This window comes from Convolutriloba macropyga, chromosome 4 (assembly GCF_964194025.1).
Source record: "Convolutriloba macropyga chromosome 4, txConMacr16.3, whole genome shotgun sequence".
In the NCBI taxonomy this organism is placed as follows: Eukaryota; Metazoa; Xenacoelomorpha; order Acoela; family Convolutidae; genus Convolutriloba; species Convolutriloba macropyga.
The window spans coordinates 17826413-17848199 of record NC_134471.1 but is presented as its reverse complement, the minus strand read 5'-3'; the positions used below and the strand labels follow the sequence as shown (position 1 = coordinate 17848199).

The following is a 21787-nucleotide window of genomic DNA, read 5'->3' as shown; positions in this document are numbered from 1 at the left end:
GTTGTCTTTCTTCTCAAAAACAACAATTGTAATCAGATTATTAACTCAATTTCAGTGCCTCAACTGTTATGACTTGTGGGAACTAAGGATTGTGATTGCGCGTTTTGATATAAGGTTGTCTATTTTTCATTATTTTGATGCCACTAAAGTTCAATTGTTTTAGATTGCGAAAAATTAACATTTTCTTTTAGTTGCGTTGTTTTTATCGCTGACTTTCCGCAAAAATTATTGTCTTTGGTCATAAAAAGGGTAAATTTCCTTAGCATGATAAGATTTGCTTCCGATTAAATTTAACATCAATATATATATATATATATATATACATATATATATATATATATATATATATATATATATATATATATATATATATTGATGTTAAATTTAATCGGAAGCAAATCTTATCATGCTAAGGAAATTTACTCTTTTTATGACCAAAGACAATAATTTTTGCGGAAAGTCAGCGATAAAAACAACGCAACTAAAAGAAAATGTTAATTTTTCGCAATCTAAAACAATTGAACTTTATGGCATCAAAATAATGAAAAATAGACAACCTTATATCAAAACGCGCAATCACAATCCTTAGTTCCCACAGGTCATAACAGTTGAGGCACTGAAATTGAGTTAATAATCTGATTACAATTGTTGTTTTTGAGAGGAAAAAAGACAACAAAAAAAACAATTACGGACAAGTTTCCGCTTTTTATTAAAACAAAATCGCAGTCAAAATTTTTCAAAGAAAAATATAAAACTAACAACGCTCAGCTAACTTTTATGGAAAGCAGCTTTGGTCAGTCAATAATGAGACTAACGAAAAACTGGGAAGAAAAAGTACAACACGCGAAATTCAAAAGTCTTATAATTTTTGCAGACATATCATTTCAAAGTCCCAAAAAAAGCTATTAAACTCCTAACCTCAATTAATACGAAAGTTTATTAAAGGTTCCTTAAAAAATGGAATGATCTTTTCATCAAAAAATCTTTTCATCAGAAACCGACAAAAGGATATCGACAGAAAAACAACATTAAAACAACTTCAGCCTCGTTAGAAAGCCTAATGGTACCTCATTGCCTCGTTGTATTGATTACTAATGATAAGTAAACAAAATCCGGATAATGTGCAGTACTACTCGAAAACTCAAAACAATTGCAACAACAAAGTAGTAAAAATCCAACGCTATAAAAGTTCACATTCACCTCTTAGTGATCATAAATGTCGTCCTATAAGTCAGTTTAATTGATCAGATCTCAAAAAAGACATTAGTTTCAGCTAGAACTCAAAAACTTACTGAGAACATTTTCAATTAAGATTCTATTGTTCAGATTCACTCGTACTTGTAAGCATTGTAAGGAGATTTTGTTTGTGACTTTAAGTAAAACATAGCCAATGTTACAGTAAATATTGGCAAAAAACAATGAAATCTATTATTATAACATAAGGATTCAAAGACACAAAATATTTCTAAATTCAAGAAAATTAGTTCAGAGAACATCTTCTTTAGGGAACAGTTGGAAAAATTTTACGTTTCGAAACAACTCATTCGTGGGTTCCTTGTACATACCTCCCAAAATAGATTTAGAATAGTCACAAGCTTAAAACTGTTCCAAGAATGAACAGTTTTAAAAACAAGCAATCAAATTGGAACAGAAAATCAACCCGTTTTATGTGAGTGCATTGTGTAGTAAAACAAACCGGCTCGCTAATGTGCGTTAGCACATAATGTTCCGACCCGAGCTCTTCTACATTTTTAACTTAATTGTCAACCAAATGCAGAGAACAAAAATAGATGTTTGAGTTTAAAAAAATCGTTACACAATCTACCTAATAATTGAATTACATAATGCCATGCCTCATTAGAGCGCCAATGGAATCTGACATAAAACAGACTACGGGACAAAAATTTCACGGCAAAAACTGACAATCTAAATTTAAAAGCACATAGTATCAGCGTCAAAATGCAGTCAGATAAAACCTTAACAACTCGAATTTACTCCACCTAACTGTGGATGGAAAGTTTTCTTAATGAGACTATGTAGTACGTCAACAAAGACAACGATCAATGAGGCGAAATTCAAAAATTAATCAACATTTTTTAAACCAAGAAATATAAAAAGTCTCAAATATCATTAGATTTTAACTAAATAATCTTTGATAAATTACTAAAAAGTTATTACAAAACCAAAAGGAACTGTCTTTGGGTAGACTGAGCCATAGAAAAGAACAAAAGAACAAAAGAAAAAAATTGCACGATTTGCGAAAACACAAACTATTGCTACCATTAAAATCATTAGATATTATCTGAATATTATGTATTTTTAACTGAATTTCTATTTCGAATAATTCAGTTGAACGAATTATACTGAAAGATTAATTAAATTGATTTTGGCCACATTTGAAATCCATTGGGATCTGTTACTACGCGAATGCTCTGAATGAAGGAAAAAGAAACGCAAAAAATGAGCACTCAAAAAACGTTTCTAAGAACGCATATTATCCAACAAACAAAGCATCGGTGACAAATAATATCAGTATATATGCTATTTTTTGAAACACAAGAAATTGGATGCGACCTCTCATTGATGAAAATAAGTTACAATTTGACGAAAAGAACAACAAAAACTGAAAAGTTTGAAAAAAATTTGAAAATGTATATCATAAACTTTTAGACTAAAGGCTACGAACTGACTGCTTCGTGTATCATCATTATTTCAATCCTCAATTACAAACTTAGGAGACTTGTCAGCAATTTACGGCTGCCTAAAGAACAAAAAAGGGCAAAAACAGCAATTTCAAGAAAAAAATTGAGCGAGAAAAGTGTCGAACGCATTAAATGAACTGTTTACTAAAAGCTTTTGTATGTTCAAATAATTTTTTTACAGAAATGGCAATCTTCTTTCATATCAATAAAATTTCAAAAAATCAAATATGAACAAATACATTTGAGCCACGAAAACTCGTAGTATCACCGACATTAAATTCATAAGCTTTCAACGGAATCCACTAATTACGAGAAATTATGCCTCCATGGGACAGCAAACTTATTTGTTATACACATTTCATCAATAGGACCTTATAACAAATTATTGACGACGAAAACAACAAAGACAGGCAAAAACTAAAAATTGTGTAGAAAAAAGCCAGAAGAAAGTGTCGAAGAAATTTTAATCATAAACTCTTCTCCGAAAACTTTATCTATGGTCCAATGAACGTCTTCCCTCAGCCAATGGGAACTATCAGTAGTAGGATAATGTGATAAGATTTCAAAAGGATCCAAAAATAAGTAATACGTACCCGAAAATTCAAAAAAATTTAAGAAAACTAGTGGCATTGAAGTTTTAAACTAATCGGTAGAAAATGAAGCCGGTAAACCAGATTATTTTTGGCTGGAACAAAAATACAAAAAAATCCTGCAAGACTAACAGTTCACGAAAAAAAAAGTTTAGGATTGGTTAATGTTCAAAAAAAAAATTCGAAAAAATCTTCTTAATAGCCTTTAAAGTCAAAAGCTTTCAACGGAGGTCAATAATTGCGCCCAGAAGTAACACGATGGCGGGAAAAACTGTTTTGCATGCATAGATAATGAATAAGACATCACAATAAGTCTTAAGACTATGAAAACAAAAACAAAAATAGGCGATAACCAAAATTCAGTAGAAAAGTGCGAAAAAATTTCGAAGCCATTATATAATCACTAGATATAATCACTTAAATCTCATTACGGAAAATATTGCACTCTTAGTCAATGAATCTATGCTATAAGACTCCAAAAAATTAGTAAAACCTCAAAAATAAATTCAATATTTCTTGATATTGAACCTCCCTATGAGACCAGAACTAGTCTTTTTTAACGCTTTTCTCTGAAAACTTTAACTGTAATCAACTGAATGTTTTCTTTAAGCCAATGGTATTACAATAAATTTTGCAAAATGTGTATAGTAATTTGATAATATGATAAGAGTTGAAAAGTAACCAATAATATGAAAATGTCAAATTTTTTTTTTTTTTAAATTTCAATTCTTTTGTCACTTAATTCATTAAACCAAAAGTTGGAAGATAAAACCGGTAACGAGATTGATTTTAGTTGCAATAGAAAGCACATGGATTCTGTAAAAACTGGGACTGACTAACAGTTCACGAAAACTTTAAGATTGGCTAATGTTCAAGAAGATTTTCAATAAATTATCTTTAAATTCTTAACAGACATTAAAATAAATAGATTTCGACAGAAGTCAATAAATACCCTCAAATGGGGGTATAGGGTTGTTCGTCATGCATAGGTGATCAGTATGACATAACAACAAGTCTTATGACTATGAAAACAACAACAACAATAACAGGCAAAAACCAAAAATTAAAAAAAAAAGTGCGAGAAAAGCTCGAAGCCATGTAAACCGTAGTCTTTTCTCGGAAAATTTTATCTGTGATCCACTGAAGATTTTTGTTAAGCCAATAGAAGCTGTCACTTTTTGGATAATGCGATAAGATTTCTATAGTAACGAATAATACGGAATTATTCAAAAAAAATTTAAAATTTTTTGAAATCTTGTGTCATTGAAGTCATATACCTGACAATTAGAAGAGAAAACAACTAGCCAGATCAAATTTTGTTACAGTAGGACGGATGAGGGTGCTGTGATTGCAGACACTGGCTTACATTTCACGATAATATGTATACGATTGGCTAAAGTTCGAAAAAAAATTCCGAAAATTTATTTTTTAAGTCTTAACAGCTATTAGCTGTCCTCTCAAAGCACTAGATATAATCACTTAAATCTCATTACGGAAAATATTGCACTCTTAGTCAATGAATCTATGCTATAAGACTCCAAAAAATTAGTAAAACCTCAAAAATAAATTCAATATTTCTTGATATTGAACCTCCCTATGAGACCAGAACTAGTCTTTTTTAACGCTTTTAGTCTATTAGGAATACAAAATTGGTTCATTTTTTGGCAAGAAATTTATTTGGAATTACTATTATTATAGAAATATAGAAATATCTTTTTTGAAGAAAAATCACACTAAAAGTGAACAAATATCCCGTGTTCACACAAAACTTCAATCCACGATAACTCGTCGAAAACATCTTTAAATTCTTAACAGACATTAAATTCAATAGATTTCGATGGAAGTCCATAAATACCCTCAAATATGCCCCAATGGGAGTAATGGGATGTTCGTCATGCATAGGAGATCAGTGTGACATAACAACAAGTCTTATGACTATGAAAACAACTACAAGAAAAAAGGCAAAAACCAAAAATTCACAAAGAAAAGTGCGAGAAGAAAAGCTTGAAGACATGTAAACCGTAAGCTTTTCTCTGAAAACTTTATCTGTGATCCACTGAAGGTTTTTGTTAAGCCAATAGGAGCTGTCAGGTTTAGGATTATGTGATAAGATTTCTATAGTAACGAATAATACGGAAATATTCAAAAAAAAATTAAAATTTTTTGAAATCTTGTGTCATTGAAGTCATAAACCTGACAACTAGAAGATAAAACAAATAGCCAGATCAAACTTTGTTAGATTAGGACGGAGGAGGGTGCTGTCGTTGCAGAGACTGGCTTACAATTCACGATAATATGTATGCGATTGGTTAATGTTCGAAAAAAAATTCGAAATTTTATTTTTAAAGTCTTAACAGCTATTAGCTGTCCTCTCAAAGCACTAGATATAATCACTTAAATCTCATTACGGAAAAGATTGCACTCTTAGTCAATGAATCTATGCTATAAGACTCCAAAAAATTAGTAAAACCTCAAAAATAAATTCAATATTTCTTGATATTGAACCTCCCTATGAGACCAGAACTAGTCTTTTTTAACGCTTTTAGTCAATTAGGAACACAAAATTGGTTCACTTTTTGGCAAGAAATTTAATTTGGAATTACAATTAATATATAAATATCTTTTTTGAAGAAAAAGCACACTAAAAATGAAGAAAAATCCCATGTTCACACAAAATTTCAATCCTCGATAACTCATCGAAAAAATCTTTAAATTCTTAACAGACATTAAGTTCAATAGATTTCGACGGAAGTCAATAAATACCCTCAAATATGCCCCAATGGAAGTATAGGGATGTTCGTCATGCATAGGTGTTCAGTGTGACATAACAACAAGTCTTATGACTATGAAAACAACTACAAGAAAAACAGGCAAAAACCAAAAATTCACAAAAGAAATGCGAGAAGAAAAGCTTGAAGACATGTAAACCGTAAGCTTTTCTCTGAAAACTTTATCTGTGATCCACTGAAGGTTTTTGTTAAGCCAATAGGAGCTGTCAGGTTTAGGATAATGTGATATGGTATCAATAGTAACGAATAATACGGAAATATCCAAAAAAAAATTAAATTTTTTTGAAATGTATCATTGAAGTGCTATACCTGACAATCAGAAGATAAAGCCACTAGCCAGATCAAATTTTGTTACAGTAGGACGGAAGAAGGTGCTGTCATTGCAGAGACTGGCTTACAGTTCACGATAATATGTATGCGATTGGCTAATGTTCGAAAAAAAATTTCAAAAATTTATTTTTAAAGTCCTAACCGCTATTAGCTGTCCTCTCAAAGCACTAGATATAATCACTTGAATCTCATTACGGAAAATATTGCACTCTTAGTCAATGAATCTATGCTATAAGACTCCAAAAAACTAGCAAAACCTCAAAAATAAATTCAATATTTCTTGATATTGAACCTCCCTATGAGACCAGAACTAGTCTTTTTTAACGCTTTTAGTCTATTAGGAACACAAAATTGGTTCTTTTTTTGGCAAAAAATTTAATTTGGAATTACTATTGTTATAGAAATATCTTAATTTGAAGAAAAGTCACACTAAAAGTGAACAAATATCCCGTGTTCACACAAAACGTCAATTCTCGATAACTCAACGAAAAAAACGAAAATCAAAAAAATCTTTTTAATTTTGAATTCTACGCTGGACCAGCTTTTCAATGATACCACTCACATTTTTTTGCGATGATTATATCGATCGGCCAAAATTGACTGAACAAAAAAAACCATTTGAGTATATAATTCCTACCCGCACAAGTGGGGTCGGAACAATGATGCTTATAAGAACTGACTTTTCAATTTCCAACCAGATTTTTTTTTATCTACCAAGATTCTTAAACTCTCAACAGAATCTCGTTGAACTTGAAAAAAACTGTTGACAACAACCGCAAGAAGGAATCTTATGTTTAAATACTGTTTTTAGGGGCTGAGTAACGAAATGAAGCGAATTCGTCTTTTAGCGGCATGATATCATTTTCTACTTCATCAAAATGTTTGTCATGCCGTCTCATTTTTAGGCCCCTATTTTTACAGCTTTTTGGCTATTTTCGGCCAAATTGCTTTCAAATGAATTTTTATACAAAATACAAACTAGAAGTTTGCTACAATTATTTTTGCCCTCTGAAGAACCTAATTGTTATTTGCAAAATTCTTAAAAGGCTATTTTATAACAATTCTAGCAACAGACTAGTAGAACAGAAGCAAAATGACGGCAGCAAAAATTCCTCCGTCAAAATTATCCGACTCACCACTTGTATTTTAGTTTATTACCAATATCTCAAGAATAGACCACGTTTTATTTTCTCAGCATACTGTTTTCCTAAAAAGCTCTCTTGGAAAAAACGGATACAATGAATTGTCATCAGAAATAAAAGCAGAAAAAAAATCTAATTGTTTGAAAATTGATGCTTGATTGATATGATATCTTCATTAGACATTATTGTTGGCATCAAATGACTGCTCGAAACATAATTTAAACATGGAACATTTTGAACTTATAGTTATTTATAATTTTCATGACGAAATAAATTGATTCCGTCATCGAAATTAATCACATAAACACTAAAACGTGTCTGAACTTTTTTAATTTTATTACTAAATGCATGACTTATCTTTATCAAAAGCGTGAAAAGTGGAACAAATGTCTGCGAAGAAATGTCAAAATATTCAGAAATGTCAAAATACTCAGAAAAAATTATTCGACTGAACTGAATAACAGAAAAAGTTTAATAAAAAACTGCATATTTAGAGCCTTCAGAAACTAATGAGATCTTAAATGGCGTTTTTCAGCCAACTATAGTTCTTAATTCTTCTTTATTATGCCAGCCAAAACAGGATTTTTCAATTAAGAAGCCACATTGATTCCGTCATTTGATTGGGCTACGGTTAAAGGAACCTCTCATATTTTCAGTGTGAACATATCTGATGACACCAGTAAGTGCAGACTCCATCCAATCAAGCCAGAGGGAGCCTGCGCTTACCTGAGAAAGGAGGTTGACAAGGCTCGCGACCTGTGCAAACACACAAAACCCGTTCACATGTGCTCAGTTGAAATGACGGGTGACAAACTTGGACATCGTCCGACTTATAACTTCAACTGTTCTTTTGTTGACAAACATTGCGACAGGATTAGAATCGCAATTTTCAACACAAAGTTGGGCGATATCGAATGGGTAAACTTACAAGAGGACATGACATTAGAGAAAATGCTGCAGACCTTATCACAATGGGAGGACTTTGTGTTCATCAAGTGCACTATTAAAAGCAAGTCACTTAAATGGTTTTACAGTGAAAAATTCAAGACCAATTTGGGAAGGGAACCAGAACAGTTGATCATGTTTGACGGGAAAATTGGGAAAGAAACCAAGGAGAAAAATCAAAAATTAACGGCTAAAAAACCAAATATCAACATCATTTTTGTTGATACGATGTCACGCGCTGAGTTTTACATGGGAATGCCGAAAACAACGGACTTGCTGAAAAAAATGGCAAAAAATGGACGAGAAGTTCTGGATTACAAATTATTTCAGTCAATTTCTCATCAGACGTACAATCATCTGCAAAACTTCTTCAACGGGCCATACTCAACGATGCCTTTAGGAAGCTTTTCTGTTTTGCCGCTGGAATATTTTCTAATTTGGAACTGTTGTTTTTTAGTTCATGGGGGAGGGAGTCATAAAATTTCGCGAGTCAGTCTCTCAAATAGGTGTTCGTAGTAAAAACAGAAAAGGTGTGTCTATAGTGAGGAACATGAGTTACATGAAGATGGGAGAGAAGTTCTTCAGGAGTGCCAAAGAGGCAGGATATATGACGTCATACAGTAGGGATATGTGCTATGCTTATGATTGGACTTTAGAGGACAAACCTACCTACAGTCAGAGGTAAGTTGATTACGAAAAATTAATTAATTGCTCTAACACGAAGTTTGTAGCAATTATATCAGTCTTGTCGGTCTTTTTTAATGCGATTTTTCGCTTGACCGATTTTTTGTCTGACGCTTTTGACTTTTCGTCCTCTAAAACGGGATAACCGGGTTGCGCACACTGGGCATTGAGTGCACTTAGAGCCTTTCAGCTCTGTTTCAGCTCAAACTGTTGTGGAGACTTATACTTAAGGTGTGAAGGGCGGTTCTTAGAGGTTGAGGACCCCTCCACTGTTCACCCGACCCCCCTACTATTGCCACCAAACCCCCCGTGCTGTTACCCCCACCCCACTGTTGCACACCCCCCCCCCCCCCCCCCACGCGTATCGACCTAATGACAGACATCCGCTTGCTAAAAAAACTCAAATTTATAATATTCTCATTTTTAATCAAGCTTTTTTAAAATTTTTGACATTTTTTTTTATTTTTTAGTCCCAGGTGTCAAGAAAACTCCTCTAAGTGCTAATAATAGGTTACTTTAAATTTTCTAGACCTAAAGAAATGTATTGCAAGATTTAAACATCACGAATTTTAGCATCTTTTTTGTTAATTTTTGCCACTCTTCTTCAATTTTTTGACATTTATAGTCATTATTCAGGTTTTGTGAGCCCCAAGGGTCAGAAAACCTCCGTCAGGGTTTGATAATAAGGAAATTTTTGTTTTGGTAATGGATCAATTTTCAACTTTTTAATGTCACAAGTTTCAGCATTTTTTAAAATAAATTTTGCAATTTTTTTAAGTTTTTTGAATTTTTTGTCATTTCTTAGGTTTTCTAGCCATAAGAGCCACGGAACTTCCTCTAGTGTTCACAAGTATGTTACCGCATAGTTTATAGATGTAATGGATTGTTTTTCAAGATTTTGTTATCACGAATTTAAGCATATTTGCAAATTTTCCATATTTTTGAGCTTTTTCCGGCAACAGTGGCCCTGGGACCTCCTCAAGAGTTTGACAATAAGCTGCTGCTTCCGGAGTTAAAAAATGGTGATCAGTATTATTTTATGATTCCATTTTTACTAATTTTTAAAGACTAGGGATCTTTTTAGCTAGTACAAACATTTCAGGCTTGAAAGAGGGATCCTGGAGAGACTCTCGAGACAATGAAATGGTTATTAAGATATTAAAATCTTAATTTCTAGCGAGAGTTTCTTAAAATTTGCAATTGTTTCCAAAAATTATCAATATTTTATGTCTTGGAGATGGGTTACTTCACAGAATTTTTGAGACAAAAAATGGTTTTGAAGTTTTTTGAGGCAAAGTTGAGAACTGTTGTTTATCATTTTGCCTTTTCAATTTTTTCTATATGATTTATTTGCTAAAAACGCAATAAATTAGAAGTTGCAGGGTCAAATCCCATCATGAAAAATATTCTCTCTCTTTCTCTCTCTGTCGGTTAGATTTTCTTTTCTTCTATTTCTGGTTCACGTTTTATCTCTCTCTCTCTCTCTCACTCACTCTATCTCTCTCTCTCTCTCTCTCTCTCTCTCTCTCTCTCTCTCTCTCTGTTGTTGATGCCGCACTTTACTAACAAGGCAAGAAAAAAATAAGTTGCGGAGTCGACTCCCTTTATGGAAAATATTCCAAAAAAAGAATGGGCAGAGTCGAATCCCTTTATGGAAAAAATTCTCTCCCTTTCTCTCTCTGTCGGTTAGATTTTCTTTTCTCCTACTTCTGGTTCACGTTTTATCTCTCTCTCTCTCTCATTCTATCACTCACTCACTCTCTCTCTCTCTCTCTCTTTTTGTTGTTGATGCCACTCTTCAGCTACTCTTATGTGGAGTAAAGTCATCATCTCTGATCCTCATTAACAATGAGTTATAGTGGAAATGTTTTTTATCATAAATGAGTTAATAGGCTTTTTTTGGATATCATTGTTATTTACTCTCAAAAGCAATTTGTAGCCAATATATTTATCCTGTTTGTCTTTTTTATGCAATTTATTGCTTGGCCGATTTTTTGTCTGTCCCAATTGACTTTCGTCTTCATGAACGGGATAAAGAGGTAGCGCCAAGTTTGCAGAAAGTTCTCTTAGAGCATTTCGGCCCAATAGTCTTCCCGTATTTGAATAATAGAAACTGTTTTGGAGACTTAAACTTATGGTGTGAAATGCGGTTCTTAGAAATTGATACCACATCCCCACCCACCCAGCCACCACCCCCATATCAATCCCCTTAATTCACTTTTGCACCCCCACTGCGGTGCATCCCCGCTACGCTCACTTTACGCCCCTTCAATTAATCAAATAATCTAAAGCTAGCCTCACTAAATCGTGGCTAGCTTCTGACGAAGCGAACCGCTTGCCGGTCGTTTGAGAGAAATTCCCCGACTGTATTCGGTTATGTTTTTTCAATTTGTCAATAGGATTTTTGACAAATTGACATCACAATCACCACTTCAAATCCGCTCTTTGTGCATTCGTTCATGCAATGTCAACTGAATTCCGTGCGTGACGTCGTTTGTCACTCTTATTGGAGAGTGCTTTTTTGTTCATTCGCGTGATTAAGTTCTTGGTCACACGTGACTTACCACACTCTAAAATTGACCGTTTTTTTATTTAACTCAAATAGACAATCTCAAATGAGTGCTTGTCACTCTAACTGAAGGGCGTTTAAGGGCAGCTAATAGAGTCAGCAGTAAGTTAAACATATTCTTCAAATACAACAGCTCAGCACTTTAAAAGTTTCCTTTTTGTTCTGTTTCTTTTATTATCTGTTTGAGACTGCAGATCTACAAAGCTGTTGCGGCTATTTTCTAGCAATCTGCCAGCTATGTTTATAATTGATTTCCTACACACTTTAATCTTATATGTATATTTTGAATTATTTCAAAATCTGGTATATTAGACAAAAAATTACAGAGGGGATTGGGGTTTGATCCTCTGCGTTGGCAAAACTTTCTGCACCCAAAAATATTGTAAATGATGCACCCACCTTTGAATTCTTATTTTTAAGTTGCCCGCGATAACTCCTACTTGCTACACATTTCTGTATCTGGATCTGATCTGCATTTTACGGCACACCAGTGTGTTTCTGATCAATTCAGGCAATTTTCTCAGCAATCAGAATGTTAATTGATATTGTGGCCATGTTGATGTTTTAATTTCCACAAAATCTAATGAAGTCACAAAGCCCTCCTGACGGTCCTGGCCCACTTTTAATGGGTTCCATGCAAAGATGACCATATATGATGTCATACAAATTATAAAGTATTTCCTAATACGCATGTTATCCGTGCATGCAACCAAGCGAATCAGCCACTTTCTTTAATGAGCACAATTTTAGTTTAAAAAATATAATTTTGTCGCTGTCTTGAAGCTGGCAAATATATTATTGGAATGCACCTACCATACACTTCAATCTTAACGAGTGTTTTAAAACTGGAATAAAACATGAAACACGGTTTCATAAAAAGAACTCACAACGTGTTTGTCAATTCATCGACCAATATCAGCAATTCCAACCTATACTAAGTGCTCAGGGAACTCATTTTGGGTCAAAAATGATGCATCTCAATCAAAACAACTTATTGAACCAAGATCAGTTCGGTCAGTTTAGTTAAAAGAACAACAAATCTTCCAATTAAGCTGTGCTTTACTTTGCTTTACAGAAAAACATAAGAAAACCTTAATCTTGCATAACAATTTGATTCTATATTACAAAGTATTTATGAAAAAGCTGCAACATTCTATCAAAATTTTAGAATCAACAATTGAATTGAACCAAGATAGGTTTTCCAGGGTACACTTCTAGAACTAATGGTTTTGCCCTTACAGATTACTTACCAACGTTTCACCACAAACTTTTAGAATGCAACTTCGACGTGGTTCAGTTTGCAAATGATGCCAATTTCTATGAAGGACTTAATGCTAGAAGCACCAATTCAGATAAATTGAAAATGATATTTTTCAAACGCATACCTAGAGATACTTATTTGAACCAAAAACAACTATGCTAGAATGCACATAATTAAGTAAATTCAGGAACTCATTTTTCAGTAGAAGATAAAAACTGGACCACGTATCCGTTTTGAAGGAAAGACACTTGCAGTTTTCCAAAAACTGCCAATCGTTTGGAATTCAAAACTCAGGCTCGACATTTCAAATGAAAAGCTTATTTGAGTGAGATGCTAATGGGTTGCCGTATCTTCTCTATTTATCCCAGACATCTGAAAAAGAGATTGGTAGTTAGTAAATCACTCATACTCGGATCTCTTTTCATCTGGAAGTACTGGTTACGTGACTCTACTTGAAGTTACTGTGAACTTCGGGCGTTAATCGTGAACCGCGAAGCAGTTCGAGATATTAAGTCAGAATTTAGAAGTTACTTTTGCAGAGTCACGTAACCATGCTTAAAACACGAAACGAGCACGTTTTAAAATGACGAAATTCAACGGAAATCAACTTCTGGCTGAGTAGGAACTTCTGGCATTTTAACTTCTAGCACTGCAGACTTTCGGCATTTTAAAATGTGCACGTTTCGTGTTTTAAGTAATGGTTAAGTGACTCTGCTTGAAGTCACTGAGAACTTCTGGTGTTTATCGAGAACCGCGAAGCAGTTCGAGATATTAAGTCAGAATTTCGAAGTGGCTTCTGCAGAGTCACTTAAACATGTACTTTGTGTACATAGTCAGACAAATTGTGAGAGCTGGTCATCTACTCACAAATTGTGACGTTAGATTATTATTTTCAGAGACTATTTTAAATGAAACTTCATAAAGGAGAACATCGCAAATGTTAATGAATTTAGCGATTTTCCTAAAACCCGGGTCGAGGTGTCACCGCCATTCAACGCAAAATTATGTAAGATAAGCGGTGAATGCGGTGAAATTACATAAATTCACCGCTCAACTTAATGGTGAACGTATATAAATTCACCACTTAGAAAATATTGTTAAAATTGTGTGAGATCAGCAAAGAATGTGGTGATATTAATGGGGAGTAAGGGCGGAATTGCATGATTTACCCCCCACTAAAACTACCCCCTAATATTACATCTTTTTGACACTTTAAATTCACCTCTTTGAAAATAATTGTACAAATTATGTAAGATAAGCGGTGAATGCGATGAAATCACGAAATCACAAAATTTCACCGTTTAACTTAGTGGTGAACTTACATAAAGTCACCGCTTAGGAAAAAGTGAGATCAGCAGTGAATGCGATGAAATTACTTAAATTCAACGCTTAATTTAGTGGTGAAATAACTTAAATTCACCGCTTAGAAAACGCTTCGAATTGTCTTTTGTTCAAGATACATTTATTAAAATACGGACGGACAATTTAACCACAAATTTTCATACATCTTTTTGAAAATTTTTTAAGCGGTGAATTTATGTAATTTCACCACTAGCGTACGCAGTGAATTCACAAAAAATCACCACATTTCACCGCTAAAATTTGTAATTTCACCGCTAAAAACGCAAATCTTACAAAAATTCACCGCGCATGTTTTACAGAAAGTAGAGTGAATTTGATTTATAATCAAAACAAAAATACTAGAAGTTAGTAAACGATGGCGCAGTGGAAGAAGAAATGAATGCCATGCAGGAAGGGAGAGGTTGGAACCCTTTTAAGGGCGATGAAATTACATATTTTAGCGACGAATTGTTGTGATGTTTTGTAAGATCACCGCTTACTCTAGCGGTGAACTTACATAATTTCACCGCATTCACCGCATTTCACAACAAATATATGTACGAAATTTGCGGTGAAAAAACTAACTTTTCACCGCTTATCTTTTATAATTTTCCAATTTTTTTCTCGACCGGGAAAACATTGAAATAATCGGAGCAAACAATTGATACTCGGAAATGAAAGCTGGGCAATTGCATAACATATCATTGACATTAAAAACTGTTCAGCATTAGATCAAAATGCGCTTTGATTTCAGTGTTCCGATAAATATTACAACTTTAAATTAAAACATTAACATTTTTTTCTTAATACACCTAGAATATAAAGTCCAACAGACAGATTGTTCTTTTTGAGGACTTAAATTATTTGAGTGCTTTTGTTTTTTGGAGAATAGCTAAAAATTAAGCGATCTAAAAAACTTTTGTACAAGTCCGGAATACAAAACGAGAGTTCAATGACAGGAAATACAAAGTCATCGATTTTCCCATTTGTCTCTTTTCGGATAATACTACGTTTCTTAACTTCTTATCTTTTTGTTTGAACAAAAATGGAAAAACCCTTGTTTTGCTGGTAGTAGTGGCGGTGATTAATTGCTCCTGAATGTGAAGCATTTATTGTATATTTGTGGGTATTTTTTTGCAAGTGTTTCGATTGACAGTTTTGCGTTTTTCTTCAAGAATAATTTTCAACATTTCTGGAGTTTTTTTCACACGCACTTCTTGATTTTTCAGTTGTTTCAATTGCTCTTATTCCAATAGAAAGTTTGTTGTTCAAATAAATGCAATTCTAGAGACTCTATGACAAGTGAAAGACGAGTGCGCAGTACATCTATCGCGTTAATGAAATCAGATTCAAGAGGCGGGCTTTTGAAACCTACCATCGGCTGATGTTTTCGCGGTTGCATAAAAATTTACCCAATTCCACTTTTTACGCGATGCCATTTCCCCCTACGCCGATTTATCCAAACTGCCTTTTTATCCTATGCCATTTCACCCAATGCAATTTTACCTAATGCAATTTTACCCAATACGAACTTACCCAATGCTCTTTAATTTTTTCGTTCAACTATCCGATTACAAATTAGCAGTCGCTATTAAAAGGATGATTTAAAATTTTTGTGGACAACATAATCCCATAATTGGTTGCGAGTTTCATATCAAGTCCCACAAGCTATTTAATTATATAAACGGCTAATCCCTTGTTCGGTTGTCATAATTTCATATCAAGTCCTACGGGCCATTAATTTTATAGTCGGCTAAGTAGCCGTTCTGGTTAAAGGGCAAATTGGGTAAGATGGCATTGGCTAAAATGGAATTGGGCAAATTGTCCTGACACATGTTTTTTGCACCAATAAAGAAACACTTATCAAAGCCCAAGCTATTTAATCAATTTTCGTATTGTGAGCGCTCTCTGTTGTGTTTAAAATTACTTATAATGTACTTGATTAATACTGTGTCTGCCTTTTTGTAACTTAATAATTCATTCTTTTAAAAATTTTCAATTTTCTCAATTTTAGTGGATATAACTGACCTTAATACTTTGCGGCGGCTATACCTAATCTTAATACATTGCGGCGGCTATACCTAATCTTAATACATTGCGGCGGCTATACCTAATCTTAATACATTGCGGCGGCTATACCTAATCTTAATACATTGCGGCGGCTATACCTAATCTTAATACATTGCGGCGGCTATACCTAATCTTAATACATTGCGGCGGCTATACCTAATCTTAATACATTGCTGTGGTTAAACGAAAAAATGTTGAAATTTACTGCGAGGGAAATTATCCGTTAATGCGAGCTGCCTGTATAATTCCCCGTCTGTACGTACACGCTGACTGTACAATTCCCTGCGCGCTGCATGTATAATTCCCTGCTAATCCCTACATGACCTCTAAAATCACGTGACAAGTGGCTCCGGAAAATCACCCTGGTCTGCTCCTGCCTTACTACTCACCCCCTGGAACACCCCTAGATTTATCCCCAATCTTAATACATTGCGGAGGATGTTCCTAATCTTAATATATGGCGGCCGCTAATCTTAATACGTGGCGCCCGCTAATCTTAATACGTGGCGCCGCTATAACCTATCTTAATACATTAGTGTAGACCCCCTGTCAAAAATAACTCCTATACCCTATCTTAATACATGGGGTCTACACCCCCCCGGGGGGGGGGGAGCCTTGCTCACCCTATTACTACTGTCGTTCAGGTTAATTTAGCAATGGGGTAAATTGGCTATGTTGGCATTGGGTAAAATAAAACTGGGCAAAATGTCCTGACACCTGTTTTTGCACCAATAAAGAAACATTTATTAAAGCCACAGCTCCTGAATTAAATTCTGCCGCCTGTCATTTGAGAGCAATTTTTTCGGACGTTTATGTTTAATAGGTTATTGCATAGTATAGCGCTGAGGGCGGGAGGGGGGAGTTAAAGAAAAATATTGATTTCCTCCTTATAATGTTATGACGTTTAAAATGTCTGGCCTTTCCTCAGTGGAATTGTTGAGCAGCAAACTCATTTGGGTATAAAATCAAAAACTATAACAGTAAATATTGTTTTCAGCTAAAAAACATCAAGAAGCACTAAGATTTTTTTTTGAGATTAAACATCTTATAATTAGATTTATATGAAAAATGGGTAATTATATTCAAGTTATTCCAGTGATATTCCAATCTTTTCAAGGTCTTTTACCGATTTCTGACACCTAATTTCATAAAAACTGATGTTTGCAGTATTTAATTCATCTACAGAAAAACCGATTTTCAAAGTACTGCTAATGAAAAGTAAATCCATTGGGTCTGATCATAAAACTGTTTGGGTCTGCGCCTCAACTTTGGTGAAGTGCAGACCCAAATGAATTTAACGAAGTTCGTATAAAGTCATTGATACATTTGGAGCAAACAATTGATACTCAGAATTGAAAACTGGGCAAATGCGTAACATATCCTTGACAGTAAAAAGTGTTCAGAAATAGATGAAAATGCTCTATGATGTCAGTGTTCCGACAAAAACTATAACTTTAAAATAGAACATTAACAATTTTTCTTAATACGCCTAGAATATGAAGTCCAAAAGACAGATTGTCAGATTGTTCTTTTTGAGGAATTAAATTATTTAAGTGCTTTCTTTTTTTTTGTAGAATAGCTAAATATTTAATGATCAAGTCCGTAATCCAAGAAAACGAGAGTTATTTGACCGGAAATACAAATTCATTGATTTTCTCAGTAGTATGTTTTTGGATAATACTACATTTCTTAAGATTTTGTTTGAACAATAATGGAAAAACCCTTGTATTTGACGCAGTAGTGGCGGTGATTAATTCCTCTCGAATTCGAAGCGGCTATTGCATATGTGTGTGTCTTTTTATGCTAATTTTTCACTCAACCGTTTTGCGTTGTTCTTCAAAAAATGTCTTCAATTTCTACGGTGAATTTTTCACGCACTTTGTATCAATTTTTTGGTGGTTTCAATTGCTCCTACACAAAAAGAACATTTGTTGTTCAAATAAAAGCGATTTTAGAGACTCTATGACAAGTCTTTGAAAGCCGAGTGCGCAGTACCTCTATCGAGGTAAAGAAATCAGATTCAGGAGGCGGGCTTTTGAAACCTACCATGGGTCGGTGTTTTCGCGGTTGCTTGAAAAATTACCCAATTCCTTTATACCCAATGCCATTTTACCCTACGCCATTTCACACAACCTGTCACATTACCCAATGCCATTTTACCCAATTCCATTTTACCCAAAGCCAATTTACCCAATGCCATTTTACCAACGCCATTTCACCCAATACCAACTTACCCAATGCTCTTTAATTTTTTCGTTCAATTATCCGATTACAATTTAGCAGTCGCTATTACAAGGACGATTTAAAATTTTTGTTGACGATATCAATTCATATTTTGTTGTGATAGTTTCAAATCAAGTCCTGCATGCCATTTATTTACATAGTCGGCTAATCACATGGATAACAACTAATCAGTTGTTATAATTTAATATCAAGTCCCACGGGCCATTAATTTTATAGTTGGCTAAATAGTCGTTAGCAGTAATAGGGTGAGCAAGGCTCCCGGGGGGGGTGTAGACCCCATGTATTAAGATAGGTTATAGGAGTTATTTTGAGAGGGGGTCTACACTAATGTATTAAGATAGGGTATAGGCGGCGTACATGTATTAAGATAGCTTATAGCGGCGCCACGTATTAAGATTAGCGGCCGCCACGTATTAAGATTAGGAATATCCTCCGCAATGTATTAAGATTGGGGATAAATCTAGGGGTGTTCCAGGGGGTGAGTAGTAAGGCAGAAGCAGACCAGGGTGATTTTCCGGAGCCACTTGTCACGTGATTTTAGAGGTCATGTAGGGATTAGCAGGGAATTATACATGCAGCGCGCAGGGAATTGTACAGTCAGCGCGTACGTACAGGCGGGGAATTATACATGCAGCGCGCAGGGGAATTGTACAGTCAGCGCGTACGTACAGGCGGGGAATTGTACAGGCAGCGCGCATTAACAGATAATTTCCCTCGCAGTAAATTTCAACATTTTTTGGTTTAACCACAGCAATGTATTAAGATTAGGTATAGCCGCCGCAATGTATTAAGATTAGGTATAGCCGCCGCAATGTATTAAGATTAGGTATAACCGCCGCAATCTATTAAGATTAGGTATAGCCGCCGCAATGTATTAAGATTTGGTATAGCCGCCGCAATTTATTAAGATTAGGTATAGCCGCCGCAATGTATTAAGATTAGGTATAGCCGCCGCAATGTATTAAGATTAGGTATAGCCGCCGCAATGTATTAAGATTAGGTATAGCCGCCGCAATGTATTAAGATTAGGTATAGCCGCCGCAATGTATTAATATTAGGTATAGCCGCCGCAATGTATTAAGATTAGGTGGCGGCCGCTAATCTTAATACGTGGCGCGACGTATAGCGGGCGCCACGTATTAAGATTAGCGGCCGCCACGTATTAAGATTAGGAATATCCTCCGCAATGTATTAAGATTGGGGATAAATCTAGGGGTGTTCCAGGGGGTGAGTAGTAAGGCAGAAGCAGACCAGGGTGATTTTCCGGAGCCACTTGTCACGTGATTTTAGAGGTCATGTAGGGATTAGCAGGGAATTATACATGCAGCGCGCAGGGAATTGTACAGTCAGCGCGTACGTACAGGCGGTGAATTATACATGCAGCGCGCAGGGGAATTATACAGTCAGCGCGTACGTACAGGCGGGGAATTGTACAGGCAGCGCGCATTAACAGATAATTTCCCTCGCAGTAAATTTCAACATTTTTTGGTTTAACCACAGCAATGTATTAAGATTAGGTATAGCCGCCGCAATGTATTAAGATTAGGTATAGCCGCCGCAATGTATTAAGATTAGGTATAGCCGCCGCAATGTATTAAGATTAGGTATAGCCGCCGCAATGTATTAAGATTAGGTATAGCCGCCGCAATTTATTAAGATTAGGTATAGCCGCCGCAATGTATTAAGATTAGGTATAGCCGCCGCAATGTATTAAGATTAGGTATAGCCGCCGCAATGTATTAAGATTAGGTATAGCCGCCGCAATGTATTAAGATTAGGTATAGCCGCCGCAATGTATTAAGATTAGGTATAGCCTCCGCAATGTATTAAGATTAGGTATAGCGGCCGCAATGTATTAAGATTAGGTATAGCCGCCGCAATGTATTAAGATTAGGTATAGCCGCCGCAATGTATTAAGATTAGGAATAGCCGCCGCAATGTATTAAGATTAGGTATAGCCGCCGCAATGTATTAAGATTAGGTATAGCCGCCGCAATGTATTAAGATTAGGTATAGCCGCCGCAATGTATTAAGATTAGGTATAGCCGCCGAAATGTATTAAGATTAGGTATAGCCGCCGCAATGTATTAAGATTAGGTATAGCCGCCGCAATGTATTAAGATTAGGTGTAGCGGCCGCAATGTATTAAGATTAGGTATAGCCGCCGCAATGTATTAAGATTAGGTATAGCCGCCGCAATGTATTAAGATTAGGTATAGCCGCCGCAATGTATTAAGATTAGGTATAGCCGCCGCAATGTATTAAGATTAGGTATAGCCGCCGCAATGTTTTAAGATTAGGTATAGCCGCCGCAATGTATTAAGATTAGGTGTAGCGGCCGCAATGTATTAAGATTAAGTATAGCCGCCGCAATGTATTAAGATTAGGTATAGCCGCCGCAATGTATTAAGATTAGGTATAGCCGCCGCAATGTATTAAGATTAGGTATAGCCGCCGCAATGTATTAAGATTAGGTATAGCCGCCGCAATGTATTAAGATTAGGTATAGCCGCCGCATTGTATTAAGATTAGGTATAGCCGCCGCAATGTATTAAGATTAGGTATAGCCGCCGCAATGTATTAAGATTAGGTGTAGCCGCCGCAATGTATTAAGATTAGGTATAGCCGCCGCAATGTATTAAGATTAGGTATAGCCGCCGCAATTTATTAAGATTAGGTATAGCCGCCGCAATGTATTCAGATTAGGTATAGCCGCCGCAATGTATTAAGATTAGGTATAGCCGCCGCAATGTATTAAGATTAGGTATAGCCGCCGCAATGTATTAAGATTAGGTATAGCCGCCGCAATGTATTAAGATTAGGTATAGCCGCCGCAATGTATTAAGATTAGGTGTAGCGGCCGCAATGTATTAAGATTAGGTATAGCCGCCGCAATGTATTAAGATTAGGTATAGCCGCCGCAATGTATTAAGATTAGGTATAGCCGCCGCAATGTATTAAGATTAGGTATAGCCGCCGCAATGTATTAAGATTAGGTATAGCCGCCGCAATGTATTAAGATTAGGTATAGCCGCCGCAATGTATTAAGATTAGGTATAGCCGCCGCAAAGTATTAAGGTCAGTTATATCCACTAATATTGAGAAAATTGAAAATTTTTA

At 35.1% G+C, this 21787-nt stretch overlaps 2 protein-coding genes across 3 annotated transcripts in view; one reads left to right on the top strand and one right to left on the bottom strand.

Annotated features, from left to right (window-relative positions):
• The window catches only part of LOC142337492 (N-alpha-acetyltransferase 16, NatA auxiliary subunit-like), a 444167-nt gene that overhangs the window by 199286 nt on the left and 223094 nt on the right, over positions 1-21787 (bottom strand). The window lies entirely within an intron of this gene.
• Positions 1-21787, top strand: part of LOC142338007 (uncharacterized) — a 71019-nt gene that overhangs the window by 10282 nt on the left and 38950 nt on the right. The window contains exons 2-3 of the mRNA XM_075387641.1: positions 8210-8471; positions 8956-9179. Of these exons, the coding sequence (XP_075243756.1) occupies positions 8210-8471; positions 8956-9179 (486 nt within the window). The remainder of the gene's footprint in view (positions 1-8209; positions 8472-8955; positions 9180-21787) is intronic.